Raw genomic sequence first — 26,815 nt, forward strand, 5'->3', positions numbered from 1 at the left:
CTAATAGCAGAGACAATGCTATGCCATACTTCAGACTTTTAGAAAACCTAACTCGAAAACATTTACAAATTCAAAGTAGCCATTTTCCCACATAAAATAACTAATGACACATCAAATGTCCCTGTCATATTCAAAGGAACCCTTACTCAAGCCTCCGAGGTTCACAGCTACAACACCAGATTTCTAGCCAAACATCATTTTTATCGGCCAAGGATAAACAATAGTTATGGAGCTGCTACTTTTGCCTTTGCTGGATCTAAAGTTTGGGAAAAAATTCCCTCGAAACTAAATCTCTCTCTTACAATAATTTCTAAGAGCAGTACAAACAGTACCTTCTAAATACCCAATGAGTATTATTTAAATTTACTGCCGTCACTATTAATTATAATTTCTATTTCTATTATTATTCTTTAATGTTACTACATGAAATAGTAAGTAAGAATGTATGTAGTTATAATTTTACTTTGTCCGCTACTCATTACTTGTAATTTTATATAAATGTAAAGTATGCCAGTTAGTTACACGTGGCAGTGACCAACTCGAAAGCTTAAGCTGCTTTGGTCACTGCGATCAGTTTATTTTTGATTATTTATGTAATTTATTGTTTCCTGTTTATTTTCACTTTTGTAATCTATCTTGCGCATTCGATCATATCTTTAATTGCATGTTAGACTGCGTAATATAAGAAATAAACATTATTATTAATATAGTGCAAAATAAATCTGCTCTGTTCTGTTCTTTCAGAGTCAGCATCAGTGACTGGAATAATCAAAGCAATCTCTGCAACACTGGAAAAATTAGGATACAAATCTTGATACGATATTATAAGTGAAAGGAACAAAACATCTTTTACTTGACTTCATTGAAGCAAAGCCATGTAAACTCCTTTTCTTTTAGGAGCCTGCTCCGATGTTTTATCCAGACCATTTTCTCAAGGACAAAACTAAATGGGGGTTTATTTTGAGCACGTACAGTGTAGGCATTCTATACCACTATCATATGAGGTACATGCTCAGAGGAGAACCCATGATCAAAAACATTCACAATTAAAAATGGTGGCTGATCAACGTGCCGTATATCAAAGCTACGGACAAAGTTTGTTTCACAAAGGAATGTTGTTGCTGGAATGCTTGTACCTTCCATTTTTGTTGTAACATTTTTTAAGATTCTGCTTGGCAGAAAATAAAATTCTGCTTAACATGTCTGAATTCTTCTCTGGAGTCAAAGTGACTCCTTGCAGGAATTTTTTGGCGTCACTGATGAATTTTTGGCATAAAATACCGCAAATTTGGCGTATTCGTAATCCTTGAATTGACAAAATCACAGAACATTTGATAGCTACCTGATGGCAATCCAATAAAAGTTAGAGAAGACCAACAAACCAAGGAAACTATAGGAGGACAACAATGTAAACAGAAACACAACATCGATGAGTGAGAGAGACAGTGCAGTGGAGATAAAAGAAACACAACATCGATGAGTGACAGTGCTTAAAAATTTCTTACCAGGAAAGGCAAATACTGTCCAATCAATTCATGGTGCAAGTTTAAAAAAGATAGTGCCTTATCCAGACTAGCCACAATACCTGGATAGTGTTTTCAAGAAACCCTTTGAGAAAACTATGATAGTTTGAGTGAGCCAGCACTCCTCATCACATGCTTACCCAGAATGCAAGTGAGGCCATCAATGCATTGGCATGGAACAAGTGTCTCAAGCATAACCAGCATGGAAGCAAGTAAATTGTCATAACTGCATCCTCTCCACTTTGCACTTCAGTTGTGGTGCAAAAAAAAAAAATTTGATGTCATGAGAAAAGCTGAAATCTCACCTGGCAAGTCCAGTTAGAAGGAAGCAAGACGAAGAGACAGTGGCCGTATAAAAATGGTAAATAAGGCAGACGACTTTAACGTCTGATGACTTTAACGTCTTCTGTTAAGTGGGTCTGAAAGACGCACTTAAATGTACAACAGGGGGAGCCATCTTCAGCAGTCTACCTACTGCATACTCAGCTTGTCAGCCTCTGCTAATGTCACTTTATAAACGAATTTGCAGCTTGGAGGCTGAATTTGAAAAACTGAAGAGAAAACAAAGAAAGGCAAGGGTCTTCCTAAATTTAGGACAGGTTTCTTTAACAATTTTACTCGTCTAAAGTAATGTTGAGCCTGGGAATGCTTAATATTACTACTCTTAAAAGTTAAATCACAGGTTTCTAAAATATTCTTTTGGCAATAAAAATTGTATTATGCATATATGTATGTGTTTTCATGATGCCACAATGCTTGCAATATTAATAATTAGATTAATTTTGGGTATGTGGTAATTGTACAAACATCTCTGATGAGTATACAGCTGTACTGAGTCAGTCTTTTTCACTAATTTACTACTCTGAAAAGTTAAAGCAAAGGTTTGTAAAATATTCTTTTGGCAATAAATATTGTATTATGCATATATGTATATGTTTTCATGATGCCACAATGCTTCCAATATTAATAATTAGATTAATTTTGGGTATGTGGTAACTGTACAAACATCTCTGATGAATACACAGCTGTACTGAGTCAGTCTTTTTCACTAATTCACACATACATAGTACATTAAGTTTATTGTGACATGCATTCATTTAGCAGTTTGATTGGTTGTCTTAATTTTATCAACTTAGTAGCAGATTCAAAGAAATACTTATTTTTTGTTATAGATGTCACATTTCCAGCGGGAAGTTCATAATGAAACAATAGTTAAGCTGTTTTTGGGAGCTGAGTTACATTAATTGACTTTTATTAGGGGTGTTTGAATATTGCATTTCCATTCCCTAACCAGATTTTTGTATAATAATATCTTTCTTATTATATATACAAGGCTAAAAGATTAAGAAAAAATTATTAAAAAGTTTAAACCAAACGTTTTTGGCTGTTTGTCTTCATCAGGGTTGAAAGTGATGACCGTCTGTACATACATATATATCTTATGTGATTCCCGAAGGGAAAAGTTTGGAGACATAAGAAATAACTTGTTTGTTCAAACTGGGGCAGAATTGTTGGATCATTAACCCTGACTACTTCCTCTATACTGCCTTTAGTTATAACAAGTTCAATTGCAGCGTCTTCAAGAAACCGGGAAAACTACCAACACATTGGAAATCTGAGGTCCCTACTAAATGGGAAAGGAATTGCATCACTGGCACACTCCATAGAGCCAAACGCATCTCTACCAATCTTGACAAGGACATAAAAACTCTTGAAACATCTTTTACCAATGCAGGTTATCCCAAACGTTTTATTTTGCATACAATCAACAACTTTATAAACAACTCATCACAATATGAAAACATTATTCCGAATGTTCTCCTCGAAGACCAAAAAAAAGTCTTTATCAAGCTTCCTTTTTGCAGTAAAAATGAAAAACTCGGTAAGATGTTTGTTAAAAAACTCAACGAGTTCATTAATTTTAATTTCATCTTGGTAATCCTGTGGCAAACAAGGCAAATTAAAAGCCTTTTTAACAACAAAGACAAAAACACTCACAGATCCAAAGTTCTTTACTAAGTAGATTTTTCTTGTGGTGTTGATTACATTATGTGAAACTGTGAGAAATTCAAAACTACGTATTGCGGAGCATTCAAATCCTACTCACACCTCTGAACCTGCAAAACACTTGCTGGAAAATCCATCACATTCTTTCACTTGGAGTGTTGCCCCCCTCAGCAGAAACATTCCACAAGCATAGGATGGTCGAGGGGCTAATGATCCAACAATTCCGCCCCAGTTTAAACAAACAAGTTATTTTTTATGTCTCCAAACTTTTCCCATCACGAATCACCTAAGACATATATGTATGTACAGACGGTCATCACTTTCAACCCTGATGATGGTAAACAACATCAGCTCTCACCAGTTTTGCAGATGAGGTCCTATTGCATATGGAGAGTGGAGAACTGTGCGGTGCAGTGTTCTTGGATTTGACCAAGGCATTCGATTCCGTTGACCATAAGATCTTGTTATCTAAATTATCAGCTATCGGTGTCTCGCCCAGCACGCTTCAGTGGTTCAAGTCCTACCTGAGTCATCGTAAACAGCAGACCTCCTGTGGTGATGCTATGTCTGACCCCCTCTCAATGACCTTTGGGGTGCCACAGGGGAGTATTTTAGGACCGCTTCTATTCTTGGTTTATATTAATGACCTTCCTCTGGCTATAAATAATTGCAAAGTGACTTTGTATGCTGATGACACGGTCCTGTACTACTTTGCTAAGGAGCCACACCTGTTGGAAGAGGCACTGAATGATGATCTCTTGCAAGTTGCCCAGTGGCTACATGGAAATAAGCTAACTTTGAATCTTACTAAGACAAAATCCATGATTATAGGTAGTAATAGGAAACTCGTTGGTATTTCCTCTTTCTCATTATCTATTTTTGACACTGATATAAATTCTGTAGCTAGTTTTAAATATTTGGGAGTTATGTTGTCCTCAACTTTTACATGGTCCCACCATGTTGAGTATATTTCATGTAAGGTTTATAAGAACCTCACTCTTCTACGTAGGATTAAGTATTATTTACCTTATAATGCTCGGTTACTTTTTTATAATAGCTTAGTGTTGCCTATTTTTGATTATGCTGATTTAGTCTGGGGTGACAAGGACAATGTCACACTAATGAAGGAATTGCAAATTCTGCAAAACAAAGCAGCTAAGTTGATATTAGATAGATCGCTTCACCCCTCATCTACTGATGTATTTACAGTCTTGAGATGGCCAAATCTTAAAGAATGTAGGAAATGTCATGGATGTATATATGCATACAAGTGTATTAATGGCGAAATTAATCATTCTTTGGACATTGTAAGAAAGAGTGATATGCACTCCTACAATATGCGCAATAACAATACTATAAAGCTCCCCAAAATCAAATACAATTGGGGAAAACATCGTTCGCGGTATCACTGTTTCAGAGACTTTAATGAGTTAGAGAGAACTGTAAGAAACTCAGTAAGTTTGCCAATTTTTAAAAAGTGTCTTTTTTCTGCTTCTTATAATTAAGTATTTTTTTTAATTAATTTTTGTGGTGTATATGTTGTAATCATTTTTATATTTCGATTTTAGCTTGAATTTCTATATTTTAATTGTATTTTTATATAATACACATCTAGTATTTAGGACCTCTATGTAAACCACTATTGTGATGGAGTTTCCTAACAAAAGATTGTTATTATTATTAATTATTAACAGCTGAAAACATTTGGTTTAAGCTTTTTAATAATTTTTTTAATCTTTTAGCCTTGTATATCTATCTTTTATTAGGCGAACATTATGGACAATATTTTTTTGATAAAGTAACATTAAGCCTGCATAAATCTATAACTTGGTTATTTTCAAAATATTCTATAATATATAATCAATTGCAATAAGTGCACACTCTATAGTCATAAAAGAAATTTGATAAACAGAAATGTTATTTTTAGGTCAAAGCTAGGCTTATTAGCTGTATAAAAGCTGCAGAACGTGATCTCAGAATGAAAGAAATCTTGATTAGCTCCAGAAGTGAATTTTTCACAGCCAGACCTTCCTTAAGCACACGCAATGGTCAATTAAGTACAACCTAGCTAAGGTAAATTGGAATTGTACTAGTAGGAGGAAGGATTAAACATGCCTCAATCTCAGAAGAAGCAAAGTACCCTCCAATCCTCTCTTGTCATTCACTCATGACGCAGTTCCTCATTCACCACTTTCACTGTACAAACCATCAAGGAAGAGGCTCAATTGTGTGAATGCAATCCACTCCTCTGCTTTCTGGCTAATCAGTTAACGCACTGTAGTAGCAGACTCTATCCAGATGTGTACCATGCGTTACAAGCTGAGATTCACTTCCATAGAGCAGAACATGGCTGATTTGCTTGTAGATCACTAAGAGGAATGCCCCCCTTTTACTTACTGTGGCTTAGACTATTTCAACCCATGGCACGTCAAAGAGAGAAGGAAATTCACCTATAAGTGGTCCATAGTCTAGAAACCGACTCCTTTCTTAATACTCTGAGAATTTTCATCTGTTGACAGCCTCCCATCTGTCAACTACACAGTGATCAAGGTACTAATTTTGTGGAAGCACAACAAGAACTTAACCCTTTCACCAGACTTAACCAGAGAACCAGGATATTTTTTTCCCGTCTCGGACGTACTAAACCGCTTTTCCAGGAATTTGACTGCCAATGCATTGTAATGAGGAATCTGGGCATTAGTTTACTAGAGGGGGATCTATGCAAATTGAAGATCAATGCTTAGCACTTCAGTCCATGTGCTTTGATGCCAAAGCGTTCATAGTGAGTTTTAGAGGAAACACATTGCAAAGATTTTCATAATTTAACATCGAATACGCGCCATTTTTAAAGTCTTGCTTGCATTCAATGGAAAGTACTGTTGCCGATATTTTCGGTGAAAGTAAAGGTGAAGATAATTTCCATGCTTTTAACTTTACTCTTCCCGACAACATAAACAGGGAAACTGATGGAGATGGAAGACACACCAATTTTACGAACAGAATCCTCAAAAGGTATTTAGCTGTCTCAACGTTGGTCCAGCAATCAATGATCTACCTTGTGAGAAGAGACCTAAAGATATTTTTCAACTGTTTATTAGCGATGAAATGTTGGAAAGAATTGCTCAATGGACAAATGAATGGTTTCAGGTTAAGAAGGCCACAGAACCAAACAAACACAAAGCTCCCTTCGAACTTATTTTTGATATTGTTGAATTGAAAGCTTACATTGGTGTACTTCTTGCAATTAATCAAAACATTGATCTACCACAATATGAGCAATACTTTCCCCAAGATGAGTCAAAATGGCTTCTTCTTACACCTGGATTCTACAAGGTATTTTCTGGGAAGAGATTTTTACAGCTGAACAGGTACATTTCTTTTTGTGATCCGAATTCTGTAAATCAAGGTAATGAATGCAGTAGAGAAAAACTTGCCAAAGTGAAGCCCTTCTTAGAGCACTTGCATGCAAAGCTCACTTTAACTATGATAAAAATATCGCTATTGACAAAGCCAGGGGTCCCTATAAAGGAAAACTTTCTATTAAGCAGCAGATCTTAGGAAGGCCAGTACAATGGGGTATCAAGCTCTTTCCATTGCGTGATTCTGAAACAGCCTATATTTCAAGGTTTGAAGTTTACCTCGCAAAGGCAAGAGACAATGTTGATATCTCAGCCATTGAAAAAGGGAGAGCAGTCATTGCACATTTGACAGAAGGCTTCCATCATAAAGGACATTGTTTATTTGTTGACCACTGGTACAGCAGTCTTGCACTGTGCATATTCATGACATTGAGAGGAATTTACTTGTGTGGTACAACTGAAGCAATCGCAGGGGATATTCAGCTGAGTTTATCGAGGAACACTGAGTGGCTCTTGCTTGGAAAGACAGCAAGGCTATTCGCTTCTTATCTGCTCCTCACTACCCCGATGAAGTTGCAACTGTTCACCATCAACAAAAGGAGAGACGCACTGGGCAATATGCTGAGGTTGATGTCGAGTCACACAAAATAGTAGTTGACTACAATGCAAACATGGGAGCTGTGGACACTAATGATCAAATGACTACAGTTTGTAAAAGCAGAAAGCAACTTCGCTGGTACATGCACCTCATTTCAAGTGCCTAGAAATTGCTGCCTATAATTCCTACAATGTAGAGGGTCACTTTCAAAGAGCATGCTCCTGAACATCACAACTTTCAGGGAAGATCTGATCCATGAGTTGGTGGGCAATTGGAGAACAGAGAAGGCTAGAAGAGGAAGAAAGAGAAAGGAAACTCCATTTCGACTTGAAAATGTGGGTGAACACTTTCCAGCAAAAGGAGAGGAAAGTGATCATACCTGCCAAGTCTGTAGAGAGAAACATCACAGATTCATGGCAGTTAACCCTGATGTTCTGAATGGTTAATCACCCCACAAACTAACAAAAACAACATTCAAATGTGAAGCCTGTGATGTTTATTTGTGTATTTCAAGAGAACGCAACTGCTTTCACACATGGCACACAGAAACCTGCTCGACAAACAACTTCACATCCGAAGTTGATCAGAACACCAACCTGGCCAATACCACAGTTCAAGCCAAACAAGCTTTACGACAGAAGCATTTTAAGTAAAGAAGACAAAATGAAGACAATAATCATGAAGTAGAAAGGTGGAGAAATATGCATAATCTCGTTTCAAAGGAGGATTATCGAAGTGATTTCGTAGTAGTGAACGAAACGTTGTCCCCTTTTCCCTCCATTGAAGGTAAAATCACTCCTCCTTTTGCATTGATCGTTTACCCGTCAAGTAGCATTTGCTTTAATGAAGAAAGAGGTCCATTCGAAAGTGCTCGTATGGTTGTGTATCCTGATAATACGTGGAGACTGATAGTCCAATTTTGGGCTATGGAGAAATCTCCAGTGGACATCTGTCCTCTGGTGATAAGTGCAGCAGCAAATTAGTGGAACTCCTATGGCATTGGTTTTCGGGCTCACATGTCCTATGTCCTGGCCTAATTAGCATGGACGATTGCGAAAGTATTCTAGGATACACTCCGAAAAAGATAAATGCCGTAAATGGGTTCTTATATTCAAACTCTTGTAAAGTTTGGCGTGTACCAGCAGCTAACTACAAAGCAAACTGCAATGTTGGGACTGACCATTGCCAAGGGAGCGTTTGCATGCCATGCCTTCATGTCTACTGATATACCACGTCAGCTATTGAAAGCAGAAAAAATCTGGATAAAAGTACAAGATTTGAGCGCCAAAAGCCTTCAAGCAATTTTCCTCACAAGTTTCTGTCGTCAAATAGCAAACAAAAGCGCTGGAGAAACAAGACCCAGCAAAAGTATTGTCTCCAAAAGTGCATCCAGAAATTATACGAGAAAACGAAAGTGGAACTTCCCCATGAACAGTCAAAATAATAACAGTAAAATAATTGAAACTATAGAGGATTCATTTAAGGGGCAAAAGGAGCTTGAGAATGTATACTCTCAAGGTAACAAAATTGAAAACAAACATGGAACTACAGCAGGAGACTAATTGAAAGGCATTTGGAACAAAGATAAGGAAAACCTTTCCAAAGACCAGCTTCACAACCTTGAGTTAACTTCTTAATGTTAATGTCACACCCTCGCATTTTTGTAGTAATTATGGTTCAATTTTTTTATTCAAAGATTGTGGTTCCAAGGCCAACTGATAGTCAGTAGCTACAATAAGAGTTGGTAAGTCAAAAAGCAGTTTTCACATGACTTAAACAGTATGGCCAACACTCCAGCACAATGTTTTAGTAGAAACTGAACCATGCAATTTCCCATTCATTTGAAATCAGTGATTTAGATTCTGTAATAATTTGTCATTGCATCACAGTGAATAAAACAAATTGATTTTTTTAGCCTTGGCTGTTTACAACAGAAGTCCAGCAGCATTTCAGGCTCTTCATGACCTCAAGGTCCTCCAGCTACCTCATTCCAGAATTTAGACGAAAGTCATCAAATCTGGAAGTGAGCATCCTAGCACGGATTACACATATTTACAGGGGAAAAAAGGCATCTACTACAACTTCCAGGCTGAAAGAGAGAACAATGGACATCCAAGACCCTTGGGTTTTGGAGTTATGATGTGGGATGAAGTAAAGGTATAACCACTGAATGTATGCACCAAATATTTCCATTAAATAATCCTAAATCGTTTATTATATCCTATAGTACAAAATAGTCAGTTAGGTATTGCAGACATACATATAGTGTTTGTACCCTAAAAACCTGTATATTTTCATTGCAAAGAAAGCTCTTGATTTATTATTATTATTATTATTGTTATTATTATTATTATCATTATTGTTATGGATTAGTTAAGAACAATCTTAGCCATTGCTAGGTGCTATATTTCTGCATAGATAGTGATTGATGATCATGAATGCTAATGATCATGAATATGATTACGTTGCTATTCTTAATGGGAGAAGTTGTTGGTAATAATAATAATAATAATAATAATAATAATAATGTCTTAATAATTTTTACTCTGCTGTCATTCAATCTAAATGTCTAAATTTAGTACTACAATTTTATTAGGAAAAACTTATTAAACCATTGGGTTCTTACATGCAGGTGCAAACTGTATTGTAAACATTTATGGTTATTACATTTTGTAATAATAATAATAATAATAATTTTGTAATAATAATAATAATGTCTTAATAATTTTTACTCTGCTGTCATTCAATCTAAATGTCTAAATTTAGTACTACAATTTTATTAGGAAAAACTTATTAAACCATTGGGTTCTTACATGCAGGTGCAAACTGTATTGTAAACATTTATGGTTAGTACATTTTGTTTTAATATGTTGGAATAACTCTTTACGAAATGAACTGAAAATCCAATCTTTCTTTAGGTGCAGATAAAGGTTGCTTGGAATCTTAAAGGTGGTGGGATATCAGGGTTCAGTAATTCTGAGGAAGAACTAAAGGTTCTGCATGATGTTTATAGTGCCTCTGTACAGACCGGTGCAATTCCTTTGGGGGGGACCTCACATCAGGTTTTCACCTAGTTGGGCCCTATTTCCCTGTTGACAGTTCCATAACTTCAGGTGTTCTTCAGGAACTCATCATGCTCTGCTTAAAAGGATTTACCAGTTATGGTTTTAAGGTGTCCATTTTGTTGTGATGGAGCATCATCAACCTTGTCTGTACTTAAGCTTTTATCAAGTAACCCCAGATCTCAGTCACCAGTGAATGATGATGCTGTGAGCCTTCAAGAACGGTACTATGTGAATGCCTCCTTTATCAATCCAGAAGACCCCAAAGGCAATCCAATATTCCTTATGATTTTCCCAAGTCACCAGGTTAATATGACCTCTTTTCTGTAATAATAATTTGTAAAGGTAGCTTTTACTTTGCCATCAGGTGCCTATACCCAACATTAGATAAGGATTTATTATATAACATGATAAGAATAGTGGGAGGAATGAAATGTCTTACTTTTGAAAAAAGGACAATAATTTTTCTTATCTTGTTACAGTCAATTAAAGCATCAAGATATTCACCATTTTTATTACATTCTAATGAGATGCCATTAATGTGGATATTAGGTTCTTATGACACATATTTTTTTTTCTGATAGCAAAAAATAAGTTGGACTTTTTAATATTGTATGAATTTGTTGACTTTTAGCCATGATAGTGTGACCTTACCATCACTGTTAAATTGTTTGTATCATTTCTATTGCACTAAAGAAATACTAGAAGCATTTTTCAAGTAGTATGTTTAAAAAAAATTTTAATAGCTTAAGAATATGATAGCAGCTTTGTACAGCTCAAGAGAGAGGAGTTCAAAAGACTTTAAAAGAGATGGTAAACAGTTTGGGTGGGCTACAGTACAGGAGATCTCAGAGGAGCTTGTATGAGCTGAGGAAGGCCTATGTAGGAAGGTTCCAGGCCTAAAATAACCATATGTATATAGAGACAATTGGACTAGGTTGAATGTCAGGCCAGCCAAAATTATGCAGGTGAATATACTTATAAAACAAATTTTTGGAGTGTAAGTACAAAAAACTAAAACAAAACAATGTACTAAAAGGTAGTGGAATTAAAAGCTAGCACCATTGAGATTGACTGCTTTTTTTCAATCTTATCTGTGTTAAGTCTCAAATTACCCATGAATTTATGCACAAATTACATTGTACAACATAATCTATAGCATTTTCAAAATTTTTCTTTTTGTATATGATACATCTCAAGAAATATGAAGGTAAATACAAGACAGGAACTTCCTTCTTTGCTATTTAAAAAACCTTACAAACATAATATTTTATTTCATTTTTTTTAATTATTAGCTAAGGTTTATCATCACAGCTATCCATGATCTGGCTGACGAAATAAATGATGATAAAGCCAAGTGGACTGGAAAGTACCTCAACGTCTGTTGAGGTACTGCACTTTTTCTTTGAACGGGGACCTCTTAGCCATTGTCATATCAATAGTCTTAACAGCCAAGTGTTATCAAACCTCAGGGAAGGAATGGCATTCTTTCAAGAATGGTGCTATAGTCATGGTCAAACAGGTAGAGTGCTTACATGCCTTCCATTTTCATTTAATATGATTTCTTCAAATACTGTCAGGTAGACCTGACCTATTATTATTTGTGTATAAATATCAATGTATTCTTCTTATAGTGTATCCCCAAAATGCAAAAAGACAAAGACAAAAGGTTTCTGGCATACACGACTTTCATAATGGTGGATGCCTAGGGAAAACTGGCACTAGTACATGGGGCCGAGGCCAACCAGTCAAGTGCAAAACAAACATGGCGCCCGAAGTTAGCGATAGTAGCGTGAAATTGAGTGAGAATGATATACCAGGAGCTTCTTTGTGTGGTCGAAAACCCGAAGAATTGAAAACCGATGAGTTGAAGTTTTGGCTTAGATGTCGTGGGGACAATGGGAAAGGATTAAAAACGAAAGCACAGCTCGTTAAAAGGTACGTTTGCTTGCATTTGACGCGATCTATACCATTGAAATGATATCCTGACTTGTCGTTTCTATTTTCAGAATAAACGATTATATTTCATCGGGAAGAGATAAAAAAATATTTGATCCTGATCCAAACAAAATATATTCCCAAAGAAAGGAATCACAAAGTACAAGCGCCGCGAATGACGACTCGACTTCTTGCCCAACGCAGCCTTTAAAATATCCAGCAAACGATTGGAGTCTGTCTCTTCAAAAGATGCCCGTATTTACGAGAGCTAATATTGATGTACACATAGCGAAAACAGGGAAAAGAATTGCCAACAAAGACCAGCATACCATCCCAACTGCGTTGCAAAAAGGCAAGAGATTCGACGATGACGAGTATCTTGAGGAAATACGTTGTGCTTGTGACGAAAACTACTTCTATGTGAAAGCACAGTGTTGTCACAGTTTCTCAAAAAACGATCTGCCCTATCAATTAAAAATTGCCCTCAATATAATATCTGGTAATGTGGAGCATGCGGTATGCACTTGTATATCAGGGAATGCTGGACTTTGCAACCATATGATAGGACTGATGTTTAAACTTTGTAAGTTCACCATATATAAATGCACAGTGACTACAGATCTTAGCCATGAAGCTGACCAGCAAGCCACCCTAGCTTGCACATCTAAGTTGCAACAGTGGCACCAGAAAGGAGGTGGCAAAAAAATTAAGCCAGAACCAGTCATGGAGATGGTTATTGAAAAAACAAAACTCAACGATACCAAGACTAGGTCTGGGGTAAAGTGTCTACTCTATGAAGCAAGAAGGAACTGTTTGCATGACATGAAAGCTGAGCAGATACTGAGAGCGACTCTTTCAACAACTGAACCAAACTGTGGCTTTACGCATATGTCAAATGTGCAAGTACAAGAGAGTAAAGAAACAAAGTATGGTAAATGTCCCAAAGGGTCATACACATCTTATCAAGTGGGGTATAGTGAGGCAAACTTTACTGCTGTTGCAGATATTAATACAATAACAAGACTTGCACTACCTATTGCAGTCAATCTGGTCTATCCACAATTGCCATTGAGAAATTCAGATGAAACTCTACAAATTCCAGATGGTATGAGTAATGATGAACTTTCCTTTCTGCGTGGCTTGGAAGTAGATGAAAAAAAGATCAATGAAATTGAAAATGAATCAAGGGAACAAGCCAATTCTGCAAGATGGTCTGAAGAACGAAGGTGGAGGTTTACTGCTTCCAACTTCCACACTATCTCAAAGAGACAAAGAAACCACGACAATTTTGCTGACTCCCTTATAAACCCTAAAGAGGTCAAAACAGTTTATACTGAGCATGGGAAAAGGTATGAGTCAACTGCTTTACTAGAATACCACAAATTCATGTTTCATCAAAAAACACCAGTAAAAGTTTTACCCTGTGGATTGGTTGTGTCCAAAGATTTCCCTATTCTTGGGGCAAGTCCAGATAGTAGGGTCACTGATACTGGTTGCGTTTACCACTTTGGAATTGCTGAGGTGAAATGCCCATACAAGTATTTTAATGTTCATCCCCTCAATGCTGCTGATGATTCAAAATTTTTTATGGAGAAGATCAGTGATAAACAATGCAAATTAAAGGAAAACCACATGTATTACTCACAAGTTCAGGGGCAAATGGGCATCACAGGTGCTATGTGGTGTGATTTTATTGTATACACAAAAGTTGGCCTCTATGTTCAAAGAATCTCTTTTGATCCAGACTTCTGGAATCAGCTCAGACAACAACTAGTTAGTTATTTCTTTAATCATTTTATCCATTTTGCTGCTAAGAGTTACAGTGAACAACAGAATGATAATTAGAATTTTTTTTTTAAATATTGAGACTGATAGTCTCTTACCGATATTAGAGGAAGTGTTACAGAAAGTTACTGACAAATAGTGACTTATTTGTATTTTTGCTCATTAAACATATTGTACGCAACCATCTTCAAGCCAAATTGAATTTTTGCTCAAATTTTTCTGAAAATTTTTGATAGCTTTTTCTCTTTTTGCTCCACGTGACCAAATTAAATTGATTGTACAGATTCATTAATTAAAGCTTTGTTGGTTGATTGGTAGAAGTAGTGACAATAGTTATGAATAGAGTTGGCATTGCCACATCAATCTTGTTGAGTTAGTTTATTATTTTGATACAATAATGTAGTTTCATTATTTAAATGTACATTGTGATAAATTATCAGCTTGTATCTAAAAAGAAATTAAAACAGAACATTATTTCTTAGTTATTAATAATGTATTATTAGTCATAATTACTTAATATGAATATCAAATTGAATTTTGTTTTGGTCAAATCAAGTTAGATTGAAATTATGTTTGGTTGAGCATTGCATAGAATGGGACAGGCTGCCCACATTTGATTAACTATACCAAACTGATGCAAAGGGACTACTCGATCCCAAACATGAAAGTTTTTTATTTTATTTATTGCTCGTTCAATGTGGATCCTAAGCCTTGCAATTTCCTGAGTTAGTATGACATTCTCTGCATCCATTTGAGCTGATGCTCCCAAAAATGGTGGTAGATTTAGTGAAACCCCAAGTGGAAGCAAATCCTGGATTGTGAATCCTTTGTCAGCCATGACAGAGTCCTTTTCATCAAAAGTCATATCCAAAAACCCACTTCTCTCAACTATTTCTCTGTCAGATATAGACCCAGTATACAATTGACTAACAAATGTAATGGCACCACCAGGAGAAATGCCAACTAAACCCTTGAGAGTTGTATGGTTTTTGTAGCTACTAAATAACTCTGAATTTTTCTGCAAACTGCTTGGCATTTGACATTTCACTTCGGTGCAGTCAATAATCACTCTTGTTGACTTGTATTTCTCTTTAAAGGACTCAGGCATATTTCCATCAACATCTTCTCTTGTTGGCCATATATTAATAGTTCCTAGCTTTAGGAACATGTAATTTATCCATGTAATTATTATTCTGCTAACAGTAGATGGAGAGATGTGAAATAAATGTGCCAAGTGGTCCTCATGAAAACCTTGCCTTAGCCTACACAACACTAGAAAATATTCATCTAGTGGTTTGAGTGTCCTGGATCTCCCTTTCTTCAGGTTAATTTCCTCACTTTGCCCAGAATCATCAGAATAGTAAAAAATCTCAGTGTTTGTATTTGACGATAGCCAGTAATTGATGTTTTCACCCAATTCCCCTGGATCAAGGTAATTGTAGATGGCCATGAATGAATCCCAATTTGAAAATCCTGTATAAAAGGCACTAGAATCCTTCATATTTTGAATATTCTCCAAAGAAAATAATTTGCTTTTCAACTCATTATTTTTTCGCTCCAAGTGCGAGACCTTTAATGTAAGATCTTCAATCTTTTGATTTAATGTCTGTATAGTTTCTCGTAAGTGTTCTTCGTAAGGAGTGTAGTCAGTTTGTGTCCCAAAGTCAACACTTGTTGGTTCAATTTCATCGATAAAGGCCTGTTCTTCTCGTTCTTCGATGGTCATATCTTGAGCTGGTTCCTTTTCTGTTTGCCTCTCCGTACGCTTGTCAATAGAGAACAGCCTTACTTTTGGTGGATTCCGTTTTCTCGGCGAAGTGCGAACCCATGCAAACAAGGAAGGCACGACTCCGGGCTTCAACATGTTTTTCCCTGCCAGGGTTCTTTTAATGTCACTTTCCCTAAAATGTCGACCACAAACTACCGTTGTTTTCCTTACTTTAAAGTTTGGTCCTTCCTCTCTTCTTATAGCATGGATCCATTTTTTCTTTAGTGTCTTGTCTGAAGGAAAGGTGAAGAAAGAAAGCTTTTCGCCGTCTTCGCCATGGACGTCTCTCGCAGTACACTGTGGTACACAACAGTGACTTGGCATTGCTCGTAATTAATTCGGCCAATAAAACCACAAGAGTAAAAGGAGATTATATCTTCTTTCTATAACGGTAAAGCTGTACTAAAATATTGTGTACTTCGGAAGAAAAAGTATTCGTTTTTAGAACTTGGTAAATATTCCAATACAAACTCTTATGTTTTACAGCGAAAGATGACTGGATGGCCTCGCTCTCATGCAAAGTTCGATACCAGTGTTCACTCGTCGCCCGCCATTATGAAAGTCGCGTATGGTACGTAATAAAATAATGCCAAAGACCTGTAGATCTTAAATGTTGAACAACGATGGTGATGATAACAATAAGAATGATCCTTAAATTTAGATATAGTATTAGATCATACTTAAACTGTTTCTCTTGTTTTTGATGTTTCGTAAATTATTATTACCATCACCATAATGATATAATAATTCTTGTCTTGTGGGGACAAAAGCCCTAATAATCTGGAAGACCATCACCTAAACCATGTCAGTAATTGTTAACACATGAATTTCATCTATGTTTTGCAGACCTGGGATTTACTACGCTTAGTTACACATGGATTTTTACAAGTTTGTGAATGGTTTTTTTAAGACAGTGTCACATGATGGGAAGTACTTTATCAGTCCCTTGCAAATCAATGGTAGTGCTATTGAATCAGTCTTCAGTGTATTGAAGTATGCAAATGGAGGGACCCTATCAGGCCTGTCTTATGGTCCAGCCCTTGGAAAACTGATTAACAGAAAAGAGATGTAAGTTAACAAGCACTCTGAAAAAGGATGTAGAAATGTCCTACTAAATACTGGTGGCAACCAAAACAGTGTCACAGTTAACTCAAGAACATTATGTAACAATTTAATTACTTCCCCATTCCCATTAGATGTAGCTTAGTCAAGTTTGGGAGGAAGACAGGAAAATAATGCAGGTACTTTAATTGTTGTGATTTTTGGATCCTATTGGATGCAATAGAACTTAGAAATTTCACTGCTCTGGGATCAACTTCCTCATATTTGGGTCAATTCTTTTGTTAATTCTATTTGTGATGGAAATCCACTATATGATGACTTGTATAGTGATACGACTGTTCTACTAGATGTTGACGATGTTGTAGATACAGTAAGAAATGAGCTTAATGTACAGGATGCAAATCACCTCATAGGTTTTAATGATTCCAATCAATACAGTGACTTAGTAAATCACATAAATATTATCACAGCTACACCAGATGATCATTATGGAGTTATAATAGGCTGTCAAAGATCTGTAGGTTTGCTTGTAAAAAGTAATGGAATGACAGCAATAACTGATAGTCATATGCATGTGTCAAATAATAGTGGTGCTACGATAGTTATGGCTGATTCTCCCAAAGTAGCTATCAATCATTATGCAAAAGTACTGGCTGATGAGAACCAAACTTTAAATATTGGCACACTGACATGATAAGTTGTGATGACATTGAGTTTCAATATTGTCAGTGGAGCAGTGAAATTACTGTTGTGATACTGCATAAATTAGCATCTATTTCTGTATCTGATGTCACTTATTGCCATGGACCCAGACCTCGTGGTCCTTCGACAAGCCACCATTTAAGTTGTTGAGTTGTGTTTATGCTGTGTGTTACCACAATGGCCGTAACAATTACTAACATCATGAGCTTTGATATCTTATCAAAAAAGCAAATGACCAGGACATTCAATTTAGAGATTACCCTGTTTACATTTTCCAAAGTAAATGTTATTCCTTATAAAATAATTGTTTACATCATATTATTGGTTTCCTTGATAAACATTTTGTGCTTTGTTTTTAAACTGTTCGTTTAAACTGGTACAATGGATAAAAAGTACAAGTTTGATTTGTTTTCACCAAAATAATACAATGATATGACAGATATACAAAAAAGCTTTGCTGCTAGAAAATGCCATTGTTATCATTTTTACCTTGTCAGAGAAAAGAGAGTCTTTCCAATCATCTGCAATGTAAACCCTTTTGTTTACCTCAGTGCCCCTGACAAAGTCAGCACTTTTGCAGAAGATCTGATATGGCCACTCTCTCAAGTTTGTTATTTTTTGGGTTAAAGTCATTCTTTACGATTTGTATTCTCATCAGAGGTGTTAGAATATAGCATTTCCATTCCCTAACCATGTTTTTGTAAAACAATATTTTTCAGAAGATCTGACATGGCCACCCTCTCAAGTTTCTTACTTTTTAGGTTAAAGTAATTCTTTACGATTTGTATTCTCATCAGAGGTGTTAGAATACAGCATTTCCATTCCCTAACCATGTTTTTGTAAAACAATATTTTTCCACCTGTTCTTTGGTTACTTTCAAAATATTCTAGAACACAAAATCAGCTGCAGCTAAGTGCACACTCTACAGTCAAGATAAACTTGACAAACAGAAGAAATGCTAGTTTTGGGTCAGAGCAAGGGTCAGAGCAAGGCTTACAGCAGCTGCAGAACATGATCTTGGAAAGAAAGAAATCTCAAGTAGCACTAGATGTGAATTTCTCACTTTCACCACCAGACCATCCTTAAGCATACACAATGGTCAAGAAGGAATAAGTGTGTGAAATTGCTAATTGCACTGTTGATCCTCACTCAATTTGAGGAAGTTGCTCAGGAAAAAAAACAAAAAAAAACTGAGGATGGCCAGTACATTCATTTTTTTCTCTTTTGTGGCAAGACCTGTGCATTATTGAGAAATTGAATGTTCAAGCAAGATCGTGTACACAATCAATAGGTCTCGTATTCAGATCCACAGAGATTAATCTTTCCAAACTCACAATATTTGATACCACTATCATGCAGGCACTTGAACATGAAAAATAATCACAATAAAAACAAAGTAAAAAGGGCCTTTCCATCTCTCCATACTTGCAGATCATCTTTAATGTAAAAAAAAAAAAGGTATCGCAATCAAACAGCCACTCTAGCTAAGCTTGCCAATACCACTGGCAAAGTTCAAAAGACATTCCCAAGTAAATGTGTTTGTGTCGAACTGACTCCAAAGCTCTACAAACCATAGAAGAAAATTCAGAAACAAATGTTACTTAACTCCTTCCATGTTTGCAAATCACCTTCAGAGAATTCAGAGTATGTTGCAACACAAGATAACATAGACATCTTCACAAAACCTGTAACTAAAGTTACGTTACAAAAGTTTAAAGGCATTATTCTAGGTAGTTAGACTGTTATGCTCGCAACATCCAAGCAAAAGGGGGTGTTAGAATACATGCCCGGATATTCGGAGCACCCACACTTAAGTTACTTAACAGTTGTCCCAGATTAGAATACACCATAACATACTACTGCTCACCTGCAAATTTCCTTTGTGGTAAATACCTAAAATGATTATCATTTCGTTCTAGTTACACCTATCTAAAAACCTGTATATATTATGATTCACTATGGGATAAAATCAGTTGTTACTCCTAGCATTGGTTCATGCGTCATTTTGTGTAACTACTACGGCGACATTGAACTCTCGGAACCTAACAAAGATTTGATTTCAAAATCTGGATAGCTCTTTGTGAGAGTTGTGTTGTCCTTATTCCCAGTTTTAGATTTTTCAAATACTGCTTCTTGACTCTCTCTTACCATTCTACACAAACCATCATGGAAAGCTAGTGGATGGATGTAACAGATTTTTAATTTCAACTTATTTTCTCCATAATATTGCATACCTTAAACCACAAATGCCAACTCTGTACCTTCTTTTCCAAAAGTGAACCTTACAAAACATCTGACAAACTGTTGATGGAATAACTTTTAATAATAATAATAAAAATAATAATTTAATATTTATATTGTGCAAATTAACATGTGGATATTATCAAATGTGCATCACAACACTTTTCAGGGGAATTTGGCCAGACTGCATCAGCAATTTACAAACAATCCAAGGAATTGTGGAGCCACAACTTTTGATGTGGCTCCACAGTAAATCTCATGAGATTTTGTCAGTGAACAGTTCCAAGACAGTATGATTCACCAGTAAATACCATTTTGTGTTTGCAATACACTAAGTTGTTCATGGATGTTACAATTGTTACAAATTTTAGTGACTTTGCATCAGTTACTGTCCTTATTTATCAAAGCTAGAGTTGTTGGTTGAATGAGGATCCTTGTTTATCAAGAGGAAACATTTCCTACTTTTTATGAAACATTTAAAGAAGAACTGTTAAAAAAAAGTCAACATTTCTTGATTACTGTTTAGGATCACAATATAACTCCTGTAAGCAAAGCAATTAGCCCAATCTTAATTTTGTGCCAAGCTTAGTTTTTTCAGGGCTTTAAGGGAGGCAACGTTCTGTTATGATTTTGTTTGCAACTTTATATGACACGAGTTTTCCTAAAATTCAACATCACGGTTTAGATTCAATGAAGAAGCTAGATTAGCTACCAACCTCTTTCCAGCCCAAGAGTGCCATATGGCACTCTCCTGTACCACCCCTTCAAAAGCCCAAGAGTGCCATATGGCACGCTTGACCTCACTGTTTTCCAACCAATCTAAAACGTTCTTCCTTTATTGTTCCAGGTGTCTATTGTATTTCAACCAATAGTGATACAATTTTACTTTCATTTGAGTCTACTTTCAGGGGTAGGGTTCATACAAATTTTTTATGATATCGTAGGTTGAAAATAAATGTTATTACTTCGTAATCGCGGTGCTATTCAAATCGGATAGTGAGGAAGAAGAGTTTTTGGAATTCAGTCAACAACTTTAATCCAGCAGAAATGTCTCTGACAGTGAGTAAGATATATCTGTGTCTTCTGTAAATCCTGAAGACCTTTCGGATTTTGAGCTTAACTGAATCAGAAACTGAAGAGGACGGCGTTGTGCCATGGAACACAAATCGTGATCCAGTCGAAGTAAATCCCTTCGTCCAAAATACTGGTCCAGTCAACATTGTCACCAGAACATCTGCCCTCGATTTTTTTAAAACTGATGTTTAAAGAAGAAAATTTTGACGGAATTGCTGAAGAAACCAACCACTACGCTTGGCAAGCGATGGCAATCAAAGCTGACCCAGAGTGGCGTGAGACAAACGCTGTTGAAATCCGTGCATTCTTCGCAGTAAACATAATGTTTGGAATCAAACAGCTACCAGAAATCCATTCATACTAGTCGAAGAATCCTCTCCTTAACGTTCCTGAGATACAAAAGGTATTTTCAAGAAATCGTTTCAAGAAGATTTCTCAATATCTCCATTTGAACGACAAGAACAGAGATTTACCACATGATAATGCTAACCACGACAAACTTTTCAAAGTGCGGCCGCTACTCAATTCTGTTGTTTCTTTAATAAGAAGCGAATACAGGCCAAAAAAAAATGTTTCCATCGACAAGGCGATGATTCCCTTTAAAGGAAGGCTCGGAATGAAACAGTACATGACGCTAAAGCCAGTAACGAGAGGCATTAAAGTTTGGGAATGTGCCGACGCTTCAAATGGTTATGTTTGGAACCTGAGTGTTTACACAGGGAAGGAGCGAGATGCTAATCCCGAACAAGGACTTGGATACCGTGTTGTCTACAATTTAACACGGCCCTTGGTTGGCAAAAACCACCATGTTTTTATTGAGAACTTCTTTTCTTCGATTGCATTAGCGGAAAATTTGCTTCGTGACCAAATTTGGTTGTGGAACTGTCCGTTCAAATCGGCATGGCATTCCACGGGAGATCGCTTCAACCACGCAACGAGTGAAACGTCTTCAACAAGGAGAGTCGCTATTCCTGCGAAGAGAGAATTTGGTCGTAGCCGTGAGGAAAGACAAGAAACCCGTGTATTTCCTCAGTACACAATCTAATCCTGTCGGCGATGAGCAAGTAAACCGGAGGCAGAAAGATGGAAGTATTGTTGAAGTGCCGAGCGTTCCCGTTGTTAAGTCTTATAACAACAACATGGGCGGTGTTGATCTTAGTGATCAACTTCGCGGATACTATATGACGGGAAGAAAATCAAAGAAATGGTGACGCTGCCTTGTTTGGTTTCTCGTTGATGTTTCTATCGTGAATGCACACATTCTGGAGAGATTATCTCTGAATCACAGAAACAGAACTCAGCTCACTTTTCGGCTGGAATTGGTCCGAGATTTGATCGGCGACTTTTCATCACGAAGATTGTCAGTGAGTTCTGGGCGAATTGAAGGAGGGCACTGGCCGATTTCCTACACCAAAGGCCACTGCTAGCGTTGCCTAAAGCAGAAGAAAACTACTTGGTGTCGAATGGCTTGCGAACTTTGTGGCAAACGCATTTTCTTAGACTGCTTTCGAAATCATACCACAGTGATCTCGCTTGAACAGTGGCGCGAGATTTGAAACTGCACTTTGCTAATTTGTCATTAAAGAGATTTTAGCCTTTGAAAATCTTAAACATAACATGCTATATGCATTTAGTCCTTAGTTTTACTCTGTTGTATAGTAGAATGAGCATGATAAGTGGAATTAAGTAGTTTCTTGCTTATGTGGTTGCTTATCATTAATATGCAAGTTTTTGTTTTGCTCCAATTTGCAGCTGTGTAGTTCAACAGCATTTTCCTGAAAGGTTGAGATTTTTATACCATTAGAAAGCCTATCATCTTCAGAGCAATGTTTTTCTGTAATGTTTTGCTCTAAATTCTTAGTTTACAAGATGTGAAATAAAATGTGGAATGATGTTACTTTGGCTTACTGAGGTCAATTTCCCTCGGACAGGAGGGGGTTTCCCAGCATGTGGCACCCTTGGGCTGGAAAGGGTTAACAAAGTCAGCTCCCACTGCATTCAGGAACACATAAAATTCTGAACAGGATCTGCTGTAAGCAGTGTGTTTGCACAAAAACACTCACCTCAAACAAAAAAACTTGGAAGCAAAATAATGTCCAACATCAGACGAGTACAACATGGCACCTCATGTTGAGTCAAACATTGCATACAAATTAGGTACATTAACAGGAATATTTATTTTTAACTAATGGTCTCAATGGAACTGTTATAATCAATTATAAACTCCAACAATACTGTTGTTCTTATCTGTGCTTCCCAGTTGCAGCTTTGTACAACCTTTGCATGTAATTCTTGTTTTATGAGCATGTCCTTACTCCACATTTTGTGGTTATTCCGCTGATATTTTCCATCAGACCAAACCATCAACATCACATACTTTAGCAAAACAAAATGGAAAACAAAATACAAGTATGCAATGTTATGATTCTTCTTTTTTAAAAAAAAATATATGTTTTATCAAATATTCTCCTGTAATTACTATAAACAGAACAGTGAACCACTAGACCAAAAGCCACATCAAAATGACAAACTTCAAGTGCTCATTTGACAGTCAATCAGATGACCTTGTAATACAGACTGCTAGACCAGGGCTGTGGTCTAGCAGTGCCTGGTGGCCCCTGGCACCTTACTTTTGCTCTTGGGTGACTTAGGTATCTCAGTTTTTTCATAAAAAGCATATGCTGGGCACCCTGGATTTCACAGTTTCAGAGCACTGGGCTCCCTTCAATTTTTCTTAGAGCACAGCCTTAAATATATCACACTGAAACCAATCTCTTCTGATGAAAGTGACTTTCCAATCTCAAAAAGCGTGATTGCTATGTACCTCTTACAGTAATACCAGACCAAGTCCCAAATTTCAGAGCTGAAGCAGCTACTACTTCTCCACTCAAAGTGATTTGTACTCAAAGTCAACGTGAGCCAAAAATGCAAGAGGCTATGACAAAAGATGAACCAGGGTCAGTTAAGCTTGCTCTGTGGGAGGAATATAGTTACACCAGATGAAAACACAACATACTTGTTCAAAAACCTGAGGCTAAAGATCTCATAGAACAAAAAGTATGTTTACACTCCAAATACTTCAGTGTAGAACGATCAGCTGCATTTAAAAGACCACTGATTTTATGACTTTAAGGATAGTAACAGTTTGTGTTGAGTCAAGCGCATACGGCAAGTCACCACCACTGTTTTTAAAGATGTACAAATATACAGAGGATTGTGAGTCACATGGTGTTTTCCACTTGTTAGAAAGTTGTCCTATAATGTGGAATCTCTGCAAAATGCTGAAACAACAAAAAGCAATTAATGGTTCACTTTGCCACACTAACAGCTTTAACACCTTCTGGCTGCATTGGATTCAATTTTTAGAATAAAGGTGACAATGGCACCAAATAATATCAGGCTAACAATTTTCAAAGAATACAGAGAAATTGTTATCCAATATGATGACACTGAGTGTAAAGTCTAGTCAGTAGAATGATAAAATTAACACTATCAATTACCTTTCATCAATATCATGAACTCACAGTGTAGTTCTCTTTAAAACTATTCATTCAATGCCTGTTTTTAAGTATAGCCTTAAACACGAGCTTATTGAAGATTTAACATACTCCTAATGATTCCCCGTTCAATTTGCATTACATAATTGTCATTAATTAGTCATTAATAATAGTTATTCCATTTTAATAGTGATTTAGTGTCATTAACAATAGTTATTGATCTTAATTGTTAGAGTAGTTATTGTCTTTGAAAAGCCCCTTTGAGGAAAGTCAATAAAGGACGTGTGTATGTGTGTACCGTATCTATAAGCCGAACTCAGCTATAAGGCGAGACCCTAAACTTCGGTCTGTTTTAATCGGAAAGGTTCTTAACACATGTAAATTGACTGAACTCCACAAGAAATACTATCACGAAGTGTTGGATATTCACACCAGGAAAATATCACAATTATCATCAGGACATGAGGATGTCGACGAACACATTATTAACATCTCTTCATACAAACTCTCTTTTTTCCAAAAACTTGTGCTCTGTCATGGTTTGAATTTTGCCATCCCTAAAAACATGTGAGATGGAGAAAATATTAAACACGATGCTAGACAACGGGATGCCAAAGACCCAAATGCAGAAGGTGTTAGAAAAGGCAATTGGAGGCAATACCAAGGCCCTTAGCTATCTAGAGATTGAGGTAGATGGAGTTCTCTATCCAAAGGCTACAGTCATAACGTGGGAAAGTTTGCTGGCCGACTACGAAGAAGCCTCCACAACCCTCCTAGCTGCCCAGAAATTGCATCTGGAAGCTCTCTCTAGAATATCTAGACGACTCATCAAGTACTTAACGTTTGTAGCAAAACAGCAATTCGGGAAGTCGCCAGAAGACACGTTCCGCTACATTAGTGTGGATAGCAAACTGGAAACGATGAAAATTTTGACTTATGAATTGCCACTCTCCAAGTGTTGTTCGGCCTCGTCTGAAGAGGACGAGCAAGACCTTCAACAAAAGCAAAAGAGGAGGCGGGTTTCACCAACCCGAGGTGAACATCAACTCGAGCTTGAGGATTCAAGTGACGGGGGTGGCGATAAGTCTAGGGGTAACGTCCGTGGGGTGGATCTAGCAGAGGAGGTAAAGGGAGTGTTGGGAGATGTCTTTGATTGCACAGGCATGTTGGTGGATGGAGGTGAAGAAGGTGCAGATGAAGAGGTTGTTGGTGGTACTGATGGGAATAATGGTGCGGATCGAGATGGTGAGGGTGGTGCTGAGGAAGGTGACGGTTTTCAGGTGAAGATGCTGCTGATGGGGACAATGTAGGTGCACATGGAGATGGTGTTGGTGCTGCTAATGAAAATGATGAAGGTGCAGATGGAAAGGTGAGGGAGGTGCTGATCCAAGTGAGGATTGGGATGGTGAAGGTTGTAAAGGTGCTGCAGATGAAGGTGGAAATGGTGTTGGTGGTGCTGTTGGGTTTTTTTCTGGTGTGGATGTTCAGGGTGGTGCTGCTGAAGGTGAGGGCTCAGATGGTGAAGGTGGGGCTGATAGTACTGAGGAGGATGCAGATGGAAATGGTAAAAGTGGTGCTGATGGCGATGATGCAGGCGAGTGCTCACATGTTGAAAGTGGTACTGATGGCGATGATGTAGGCGACTGTTCAGATGTTCAAGGTAGTAGTGATGAGGACAATGTTGAAAGTGGTACTGATGAAGATGACGAAAGTGGGTATAGAGATGGTGAAACTGGTACTGATGGCGGTTATGTAGGCGATTGTTCAGATGTTGAAGGTAATAGTGATGAGGATAATGTTGAAAGTGGTACTGATGCAGATGACGAAAGTGGAGATAGAGATGGTGAAATTAGTACTGATGGCGATGATGTAGGCGATTGTTCAGATGTTGAAGGCAGTACCGATGAGAATAATGAAGCTGCGGACGGAGCTGGTATTAGTGGGTTAGCTGAAATGAATGTTTCATTGGGTGGTGATGAGGAAATGATGGACGATAAGAATGGGGATGGGACAAGACACATACGGCAGGTCGTGACTAAGCGGGCTCTCAGTAAGAGGGTTGGATCTCGGGTAGAATGGGGACAGAGGGATACGGAGGTCATAGAAGCACTAAAAGATTTCCGCAAAGTTCCTCGGAACCAGGAGATCAGGAACCTCTTTCTGTCCTCAAGTGAGCTGAGGGATATCCTCAAGAGGAAC

General features: G+C 37.2%; 2 protein-coding genes across 6 annotated transcripts in view; one reads left to right on the top strand and one right to left on the bottom strand.

The window, feature by feature from the left end:
- Window positions 1-3,916: 3,916 nt before the first annotated feature.
- On the top strand, window positions 3,917-14,753 carry LOC148723660 (uncharacterized). The gene is made up of 9 exons (XM_088734477.1): window positions 3,917-4,382; window positions 4,623-4,766; window positions 6,571-6,863; window positions 9,546-9,644; window positions 10,406-10,507; window positions 11,296-11,409; window positions 11,845-11,932; window positions 12,184-12,523; window positions 12,559-14,753. Exons 1-9 carry the CDS (start codon window positions 3,917-3,919, stop codon window positions 14,330-14,332), a joined length of 3,420 nt encoding a protein of 1,139 aa, XP_088590603.1. The 3' UTR covers window positions 14,333-14,753.
- The window catches only part of LOC148723661 (uncharacterized), a 28,208-nt gene continuing 15,497 nt past the window's right edge, over window positions 14,105-26,815 (bottom strand). For 2 of the 5 annotated variants that reach the window (XM_088733457.1, XM_088733453.1), the window contains 2 exons: window positions 23,183-24,400; window positions 14,105-20,105 (listed from right to left, as the gene is read on the bottom strand). In XM_088733457.1, the coding sequence (XP_088589583.1) occupies window positions 14,829-16,364 (1,536 nt within the window). In that variant the 5' untranslated portion in view covers window positions 16,365-20,105; window positions 23,183-24,400 and the 3' untranslated portion in view covers window positions 14,105-14,828. The remainder of the gene's footprint in view (window positions 20,106-23,182; window positions 24,401-26,815) is intronic. The other 3 variants (XM_088733455.1, XM_088733456.1, XM_088733454.1) reach the window with 3 other exon arrangements.

This window comes from Stylophora pistillata, chromosome 9, assembly GCF_964205215.1.
Source record: "Stylophora pistillata chromosome 9, jaStyPist1.2, whole genome shotgun sequence".
Classification (NCBI taxonomy): domain Eukaryota; kingdom Metazoa; phylum Cnidaria; class Anthozoa; order Scleractinia; family Pocilloporidae; genus Stylophora; species Stylophora pistillata.